The following is a 10,000-nucleotide window of genomic DNA, read 5'->3' as shown; positions in this document are numbered from 1 at the left end:
CTCTATTCTCTCATTGTAACTATTCATTATTTCCATTCCAACAGAGTCCTTCAACACATTCAGGGATGGTGTCTCCTTCCTTGCCCCTTCTTTAGCGAGCTCATCAGCTCTCTCATTGCCTCTGATTCCAATATGTGAAGGCACCCATATGAATGCAACTATTCTGCCCACTTGTTTGATCTGTGATTGCAGGTCTATAGCTCTTCTCACTATGGTGTTTGATTCAGATTTTCTTGGTGTTAGAGATTGCAGGGCACTCAAGTTGTCTGTTGCTATTATGGTATTGTCCTTATTCCTTTTTATAAGGCTTAGTGCAGCTGTAATATCCAACAGTTCTGACTGTAGTACAGAGCATCCATCTGACGATCGTAGGGACAGAGAATGTACCTCTGCTCCATTCTGATACCCAGTTACCCCGCTTCCTGCTCTCCCATCTTCCAGAAGTGACCCACCTGTTTAATAATGAACTCGTTCCCCTTGAATACTGTCCAGCCTGTGAAAATAGTCATTCTTCAGCAATGCAGGATTCATCTCTTCCTTTTTCCCTTTTAAAGTTAGAAGCAGTATCTCAGTCTCTGGTATACTCCATGGTGGGATGCTTTTTACATATATCTTGGTTACGTCTAGATATTCTTTCACGCTAGAGGACTCTATTAGTTGTCTTGCTGCGATAACCCAACCATTCTTTAGTCTTTTAGGATAGCTGTGAATTAGAGTATCTCTTGTTAATCCATCGTCATCTGTCATGATAGACCTATACAACTGGATGATCTCTGTTATTGCTAATATATGATGTATTGGCTTCAGACATGCTTCATTCCTCAATATTTCTTGCCTGACATTTTTAGGTGCCCCTAATATACTTCTTAGTGCCTTGCTCTGGATGATTTCTAGGATACCAATATAGTTCTTCCTCAGTGGCAGCTGCATGCTACTACAGTAATCAGTTATTGATCTCATCATAGATGTATAGAGTTGCTTTACCATTGGTACCATTGAACCCACAGAGCCACATGCTACTTTCCAAAGAAGGCGCAACTCACTGCTGAAGCCTTAACTAATCTCTTAACTTCATACAATTTATGACACCTGTTACTGAGTATGACACCCATGTACTTGTACTGGGCTACCTTCTCTATTCTTTGCCCTTGTATTTGCAGTATCAAGGGGTTGTGTGTGCCCCTATCTATCATCTTTGTTTTTTCAGGTGATATGACTAATCCTATGCTGTAAGATAATGATGTGTAAGCCCTAATTGCCCTTTTCATTCTCTTATTTGTGCTAGCTTGTACCACCCTGTCATCTGCATATATGTTTATTATGATTCCTGGTATATTAATTTTCCCAAGTACATTCATTTGAATATTAAAGAGAGTAGGTGATGGAATACCTCCCTGAGGGGTACCCAATTCCATTTTTTTCCCATCTTGATTGTACACCTTCAAAGTAGACACAACTGACTCTATCTGTTAGGTAGTCCATTATGAGCTTTAGGAGTCTTCCTTCTATCATTTCTGCTAGCTTAATCAAAATAATTATATGGCTAGCCCTATCAAAGGCCCCTTTAAATCTATGAACACTGTATTTTATCCCTAAGGCTGCACTCTATGAATACAGTGGTGTTTACTCCTCCCAGGTATGTAGCCATATAAATTCTTTGAAACCTTTTTCCTAATAAAGAAATTGAGCCTGTTTAGTAACATTCTTTCAAATACCTTGCACAGACAGGATGTTAATGAAATGGGTCGAAATTCACCTGGCTTTCCTGGTTTTGATACTGGTATTATGAGGGACTTCTTCCATGCTTTGGGTATTGGTTGCTCTGACCATATCATGCTGTAAAGCTTAGGAACTGGATTTCCACTCACTGTTGTGAGGAACCTGATAGCATTGTATGTAATCCCATCTAATCCAGGTGCAGTAGACTTCTCACTCCTCAAAGTTTTCTGCAGCTCTTGTTCTGTGAATGGTTTGTCATCACACTTCCCTATCTTCTTGAGTGCTTCTCTTAACTTCTTTATTTTCTTCCTTATCCTTTTCTCTACTGCCATTCTAACCTTGATAGGTAATGAATCCTTGCTTGCATCAGATGCCCACTTTCTCATAAATTCATTTGCTCTTTCTCTCAGATTCAAATGGAGTGGTTCTCTGTTTTTCTTCCCTTGGGCTATCCTCACTCGCCTTGTGACCTCAAAAGGAGGTGTTTTTTCATTGATGCCTTGCATAAACTAAATCCAGTACTCTCTTGAGTTCTTTTAAACGTCTTACACTTGTTTTTCTAGTCTTCTATATATTGTTAGGTTTTCTGGGCTGGGTTTATTCATCCATTTCTTCTTTGCCTTCTGTACTGCCTGTTTATTCTCTTCACTGCATCATCTGCATTATACCAGCTTCTTAGTGGCTTTTGTAGTTCTCTTCTCTACTAATGTGTGCGATCTAGCACTTCCTCTTCTAGCCTTTTTATAAGATCCTCATTATGCTGGTCACTGCTTTTGGCTTCATAGCCATCATGCCAAACATTCATACTTTTTCTGATGCTGTCTTCCCATTTTTTTGGTATGTTGATTTTCTTTCGTGCTGTAATCTTCCTTTTAAAGGTTTTGTTTAGTACAATCTCTGTATAGATGCCAAAGTGGTCTGATGTTACGGTATCCACTATCTCGCATCTGTGTTGCACATCTGTATCTGCAACTATAGGGATAAGTAGTCAAACTTGTTTCCTTTAATATGTGTTGGTTGTACATCATTTACAATTCATATATTGTTTTCTCTGCTCATGAGGTATTTGTACATATGTATGCCATTTACATTCCTCCTCCCTATTGTAGTGCCTAATTTTGGATGTTCTGCATTAAGATCACCCACTATCAACAAGGGATTATCTTGTGCTAGTAGTTTATTACTATCAATGTCCAGGGCCTGTTCTGGCGAATATGTATTGCACACGCAGAATAGCTGCTTTCCACCTTCATCGTATATTACTTTGGTAAAGCAGTCTGTGTTTGCACCTAATCTCGAGTTTGTACATTTTTTTAAGGCTACAGTAGGTTCTTTCTGTAGTATGTTATTAGCCTTCTTTTCATTATTGTTCTGCCACAAAGTGATGTCCTGGAATGGCTATATAATCTGTGGGCATGTGCTTTGTTTCCTGCAGACATATGATGTCCACCAGATTTTTCAATTAGTCTATTTGCCAGACTGTTTGTATTCCAATTACAGATCTTGGGAAGGTCCATCTTGTTCATTCTTAGAGTTAGTGTCTTTTATTATCTCTCTAATTAATTCTCTCATCTTCATACTACTTCTCTGGGCAGCTACTGCCACTATTGTCATCAGTGCTGGTGTTTCAGAGCTATTTTCTTGATATACTTTTGTGAGTAATTCCTTGATCTTTTTTGCTGATATGTCCCTTGGCAATGCTATTTTCATGTAAATGTTATCACAGTTGATGGAGGCAACATCTGTCTTGTAGCCTGAGTAGTCTAAGACATCCTTATTGCTTGAGTTACCATCTGCAATGGCTGGTTTGTTCTTGCATGTTGTAATATCTAGCCGTAACTTGTTAATTTCCTGGTGTAGCTTTGTATTTTCCCCTCTTAGTTTTTCGTTTTCTACTGCCAGTTGCTTAATCTCTTGTTTGTCTTCCTCTGCCTGTGGATTCTTCATTGGTGACTAATTCTTTTCTGATACCAGTTTATCTAGTATTTTGCTCTGCCCTAAAAGGTGTTCAATTAAGATATGTATAGTTGCTCTGAGACTTTCATTTTCTCTTCTGGCTGTCTCCATATAGTCATTAAGCCTATTTTTTAATACCATCAAGGGACTAGCCTCTGTTCTTGGTTTGAATGTTGTAGCTTCTGTAGTAGTCCATGCTCTAGGCAGGGGTGGGAAATTTTCCATATACATTAGGCTTCCACTCCTGGGAAGGGCATGTCCTACTGGAGGCCGTGAGATGCCTCCCGGCTCTTCTCTGCTAGTTGCTGCACTAAGGGTTTCAAGGGCTCGAGCTGCAGTAGGGTGCTTAGTGCACTGGCTAGAATTTGCATTATGGTTGCCTCCACAGTTGCAACATAAAGGAGCAATCTCATTCCCAGCATTGATAAGAACTCGGCATGTGGTTGACTCATGGTTTTGAGCACAAAATCTGCATCTAGCGGAATTCATACACTTATCCCTATCATGATTCCACCTGGAGCACTTTCCACACATAATAGGTCTTTGCACATATTCTCTGATCCTAAGGAAATGAGGATAAATTGGAATTAACAGATGGTCAGGGATGTCTCCCTTCCACCACCCAATTATTTCACTGTTTGTTCTACTCCATTTATTCCATGCAAGTCCATTGATAGCAGGTTATGCTTCTTGTACCCGTTCTAATGTCATATAGCGTGGATTAACGTCTAGTATTATAATCTTTTTTTGTCTTTCTTTACGCTCAGGTTGATATAGCACTACTCACTCGTGTCCTGTAGTTGTTAGCATTTGTAAAATTTCCTCTGCACTTACCAGCACTATTAGGCCCTTTTTCCCTGGGTAAGCTTTCAGTGAGTGTCCCTTATTACACACTTCAGATATCCCCTTTTCTTTATCTTTTTCATTTCCAGTGTAACCTCGTGGGAAGTAAATTGTAATTGACTCCTCTGCTGCTAAGTTATCTACATTTGCTTTTGAAACGCTATTTAAACTATTATTTGAGTCATTTCCATTCTCACTGTTCCTCTTTAATACCGTTTTTTTATTACTATTCCACCATTTCTAATCTCGTTAATTTTCACAGCAATGTTTTCGTTCTCTCGCCTTCTTTTTTTTTTTTTCCTGTGTCTCGGATTCATAGTCTTTAAAATTACCTTCGTTCCCGTTCTCCAGGTCATCCATACTCTCATCCAAAATTTCGCGAGGCGGGTTCCATTGTTTTGACATATCTTCTGAGTGCTCTCCCATGCAGGGTTGCCAGATTATTGCCACTGGATTATCGTGCATGAGCCTTAAGTCTATCCTTTTTGTTTTTTCACCCCAAGTTATCGTACATATACAATAATTATCGTACGAATGGTAACCTTGACTAGGGTTGTCGTACGTGAGCCTTAGAATTATCGTTTTTTCACCCCCAAGTAATCGTACATGTACAATAATTATCGTACGAATGGCAATCTTGCTCCCATGGTGGTAAAGAACACGCAGGTAATCCGTCGCGTTAGGTCGGCTGTAAATTTGGAGAGAGTCAAAGTCAAAGTCAAAGTCAAACCATTATTCCATTATAAAATGGTTATTCTGTTACATAACAATATAAATTATTTACATAAAATTCACAATAATTGGATTGTAAAAATCTAGGATATATATACATTCAAGTAAAATTTTGAAAATATTGCTTTAGTTTCTTTTTTAATAAATCAGAACTAACATTTATACATTTTCTTATTTCCAGAGGTAGTTTATTCCAGCAAGCTGGGCCCCTTATTGCCATTGAGCGTAAACCCAAACCCATTCGATAGCTGTCTACATATAGATTTTCATTCCGTCTTGTTAATGCATTCCTACAATTACCAACTGTAGGAAATGTGTATAGCCAGTTGGGATATTCTTTTCTCAACTTTTTAAAAACAAAAACACAAACATCGTACATAAACTTTTCTTTTAATTTTATCCACTTTAATTGCTGGAGGGTTGGGGTGATGTGATCGTGTTCTTTCACCCCAATAACGGCTACTCTACCTGTAAAGTTTTGGATTTTTTGAGCTTTTTCCATGTTCATATCATTAGTTACCCCCATATATTAATACAGTAGTTTATTACACTCAAGACCAGACTTTCCACAATAAAAGCTCGAGTAGTATCACCAAAGTAATCTTTTACTCTACTTAGATACATTAGAATGCCACTCACTTTTCTACTCAGCTCGTCAATGTGAGTACTGAATGTCATGTACCTGTCCATGTGTAGACCTAGATTTTTCACATGTTGACTTATATTTACTTCATCACCATCGCATTTTATTACAATGTCATCTAGAATTTGGCTAATATACTGTGAACTACCCACAAACATGGACTGTGTTTTGGTGGCATTTTTCTTAGAAAATATTTTTCAATTTTGAGCAATATTAGTTCAGCCCTTTTAATCAAGGCATCTAGATTTTCATTTGATCAGCCAAAAGAACTTGGGTGTCATCAGCATATTGAATTAGCAGGCAGTTTTCTATATATTTAATCGTATCATTAACGTGGACTAAAAACAGAATTGGACCTAGGACAGATCCCCGTGGGATTCCAAATTCAACCTTTTCAATACAAGAATTTACTTCTCCTAATCTAACTACCTGACTTCTATCCTTCAAGTGATCCTGAAACCAGAAAGTATCAATGTAATGTTCCTTAAGAGATTTACACAATTCATCATGGTTGACACTATCAAATGCCTTTGATAGGTCGCATTAAATTAATATGGAAACTTTTTTTTTCTATCAATTTTTTTAAAAATTTCATCTGTTAATTTCATCAAAGCTGTTTCTGTTGATAAACCTTTACGGAATCCATGCTGAGTGTTAGAAATCAAATTATTTTTTTCTAGATGTTCCATTAACTGATTACCTATAATCTTCTCTATTACTTTCGATATTACTGGAAGGATAGAAACAGGTCTATAATTACCAGGGTCGTCCTTGTCTTCTTTCTTGTGAAGAGGGTCTACGAGGGATTGTTTCCAAATAGAAGGATATTTCCTAGTTACAATCAATGTAATTATGATAACCGTGATATAATATGCAATAAGTGTAAGGGAATCTTTTAGAAAACTAGTAGGAATACCATCCGTCCCGCAGGCATTACTATTATTCAAACTCTTAACTGTTAATATTATTGTTTCTACTGTAACTGGTTGCGGTCTAAACAATCTTATATTATTGCCAAAATTATTTTGAGTGGTTCTAATATCTTCATTGTCGTACTTTTGTAGAATCTCCTGCGTTTTACCATAAGTTATTTTTCCTACATTAGCAAAGTATTGGTTAAATTCGTCTGCTCTAGCTTTTGGGTTGTCGTATTCAATCTTTTTATTTGTTTTAGTAGATACAATATTATTCATAATCTTCCATGTTTTTTTTTGTGAGATTTACTTTTCTTGATCTTGTCTTTGTTATAATAAGCTTTGGCAATACGCATCTTAGAATTGATGAGTTTTTTTAATTTCCTTATACGCATTGTTCAGATTTTCATCATGTCTATTTTGTTTAAGCCTTTCTTGCATTTTGTCCCTTTCAATCATACTGTTTTTGAGATCATTGTCTATCCAAGGTGCACTGGGTCTCCTTATTTCCTTCGTGGTTATTGGGGCACATTTATCTAAGGCACTATTATATACTTTATTGAAAATTCCTGTTTGAATATCTGTGTCATTAGTATGCATGTTTGTATCTAAAATTAGTTTTTGGTCTAGCAATGTATTGCACAAAAAATCTGCAGAATAATATTTTAAACACCTAGAGGTTACTGTGACTGGTTTACGCTTTGGCTTCTTAATATCTATGATAAATGAAATATGACCATTGTCAGCTACAGTACTTGGATTTACCTCGATGTTAATAACACTTTCCTGCTTTTTAGTTATTAAAACGTCTAGTAGTGTGGATGAGATGGGGCTAACTCTAGTATGTTTATTAATCATTTGATTTAATTTGGTGACTCTTAAAATATTATGTATCTTTGCTGAAACTAACATCAAATCATCATTTAGATCACCTATTACATAAATTGATTTATTCTTTGGAAAAACCATTCTCAGACATTCCAAAATATAGTTAAAAGTATCATTTAAAGCATGCAGATGTCTATACAAGCAACCAATGATAACAGAAGGTAGCTTACGAAATTGTACAGAGAGCCAAACCTCTTCTACCCCCTCTACTCTTTGAACGTTAAGATTACAAATATTAACAGAAAGATCATTTTTTACATAAATACAACAACCTCCAGAGAGAGAGAGAGAGAGAGAGAGAGAGAGAGAGAGAGAGAGAGAGGGGAGAGAGAGAGAGGGTGGTTGGTGGTTAGTAATATGTATGAGAAGTCTCACATATGAAAGTTATTCGAATTATTCCTTTCCATAAGAATCTCTCAACACGAAGACAGCACTAATGGCAGAGGCTCAAAGTGAATGAGATTTATGACAGTTTGGAGCAAATTCGGTCCTCTTCCAATACACTCTCTAGCATCTGAGTAAATAAGAGTGAATTTTACGAAAGGACAGTTTACTGTCAATTAATAATCCTCCTTTCCTTCTTCAAAGAACACCCTGTTCGTCTCTCTCTCTCTCTCCTCTCCTCTCTCTCCCTCTCTCTCTCTCTCTCTCTCTCTCTCTCTGAAATGCATGATTAAGCCTAGTGCTCCTCTTATTTAACAGTGATGTTACTCAAGCATATTGTAAGAATATTTATGATAAAAAATGTATAAGTACAATCAGTAAAGATAAGATAAATGAATAAACTTGACGCTCCACACCCTTATAAAAGATAAATGAATCAAAGGTTATCCATTCTATGTAATAGACTTGCCAGTATATATCTTTACTTTTGAACTTAAAATCTCATACAATATTAAGATTGAATGAAAAATTACAGTTCGGAGCAATTACATGAGTGAAATACTATAGAAATTTACAAGATGACATATGAAAGTCCGGAAAAGATAAAGAAAAAGCAAAGTGGGAGGGCACCAGCCACCCATTGAGACACTACTGCTAGAAACTTATGGGGTCCTTTGCGCCCTTCTCTCTGATTACGGTTCATTTTTCCTTTGCCTACACATACATCGAATAATCTGGCCCATTCCTTACAAATTTTCCTCTGTCCCCATACACCTGACAACACTGACTTTACCAAACAATTCCTCTTCATCCATTTGTCAACTACTGCACTGTAATTGTTCAGTGGCTACTATCCTCTTGGTAAGTGTAGAAGAGACTCTTTAGCTATGTTAAGCAGCTCTTCTAGGAAGCACAGTCCAAAATCAAACCTTAGTTCTCTAGTCTTGGGCAGTGCCATAGCCTCTATACCATGGTCTTCCACTGTCTTGGGTTAGAGTTTTGTTGCTTAAGGGTACACTCGGGCACACTATTCTGTCTTATTTCTTTTCCTCTTGTTTTGTTAAAGTTCTTATAGTTTATATACGAAATATTTATTTTGGTGGTGTTGTTGTTCCTAAAATGTTTTATTTTTCCTTGTTTCCTTCCCTCACTGGGCTACTTTTCTATGTTGGAGCCCTTGGGCTTATAGCATCTTGCTTTTCGAACTAGGGCTGAAGCTTAGCTAGTAATAATAATAATAATAATAATAATAATAATAATAATAATAAACTGAGTATCGATGAAACATGCTAATATACAGATGCAATCTAAAGTGAATGGTGCACCTGTATCAATGGAGCTACTGTAGTTCTTTGAAGATTAGTTGAATGAGGAAGGTAGAAGAGAGGAAGAAGTTAATACCGGAGTAGTAATCGATAAAGTACCTTTGATAATGCTATTGAAAGTGGCTTTGGCGACAAAAGGAGGGCAATCAAGACTCTTCAAGAAGCTGAGTAAGGAAAAGATAGCAGGTGTTGATAGGATTATTAGTTAGATGCTGTAGTGTGGCTGGATGTTGAGATTGAATGGCTTGGATGATCTAAAGAAATAAGTGAGAGGAATAATGACAATACAATGCAGAGCAGAAGTAGACATTATACCACTGTATTATTTTGCGATAGCGTTACTTGAATCATCTGGGTATGAGTATGGTAGGATTTTGGTAGAGGGTAGGGAAAAGGGACAACTCAACACCGCCAACTCAACGCCAGGACAGCTCGACACCGGGACAACTCAACACCGGGACAACTATAAACTAGAAAACACTCATACACCCCCCCCCCACACACACACATATATATATATATATATATATATATATATATATATATATATATATATATATATATATATATATATACATATATATATATATATATAT

At 36.8% G+C, this 10,000-nt stretch overlaps 2 protein-coding genes across 2 annotated transcripts in view; one reads left to right on the top strand and one right to left on the bottom strand.

The window, feature by feature from the left end:
* The window catches only part of LOC137644329 (piggyBac transposable element-derived protein 4-like), a 21,529-nt gene extending 21,126 nt beyond the window's left edge, over window positions 1-403 (top strand). Inside the window, exon 2 of the mRNA XM_068377317.1 lies at window positions 45-403. Within this exon, the coding sequence (XP_068233418.1) occupies window positions 45-403 (359 nt within the window). The remainder of the gene's footprint in view (window positions 1-44) is intronic.
* A 613-nt stretch (window positions 404-1,016) lies between these two features.
* Window positions 1,017-2,051, bottom strand: LOC137644328 (uncharacterized). The gene is made up of 2 exons (XM_068377316.1): window positions 1,716-2,051; window positions 1,017-1,466 (listed from the first exon to the last, which is right to left on the bottom strand). Exons 1-2 carry the CDS (start codon window positions 2,049-2,051, stop codon window positions 1,017-1,019), a joined length of 786 nt encoding a protein of 261 aa, XP_068233417.1.
* Between the last annotated feature and the right edge of the window lie 7,949 nt (window positions 2,052-10,000).

The sequence above is a fragment of the Palaemon carinicauda genome, chromosome 7 (assembly GCF_036898095.1).
Source record: "Palaemon carinicauda isolate YSFRI2023 chromosome 7, ASM3689809v2, whole genome shotgun sequence".
NCBI lineage: Eukaryota > Metazoa > Arthropoda > Malacostraca > Decapoda > Palaemonidae > Palaemon > Palaemon carinicauda.
The sequence above is the reverse complement of the archived record's forward strand: the minus strand, read 5'-3'. Positions and strand labels throughout refer to the sequence as shown.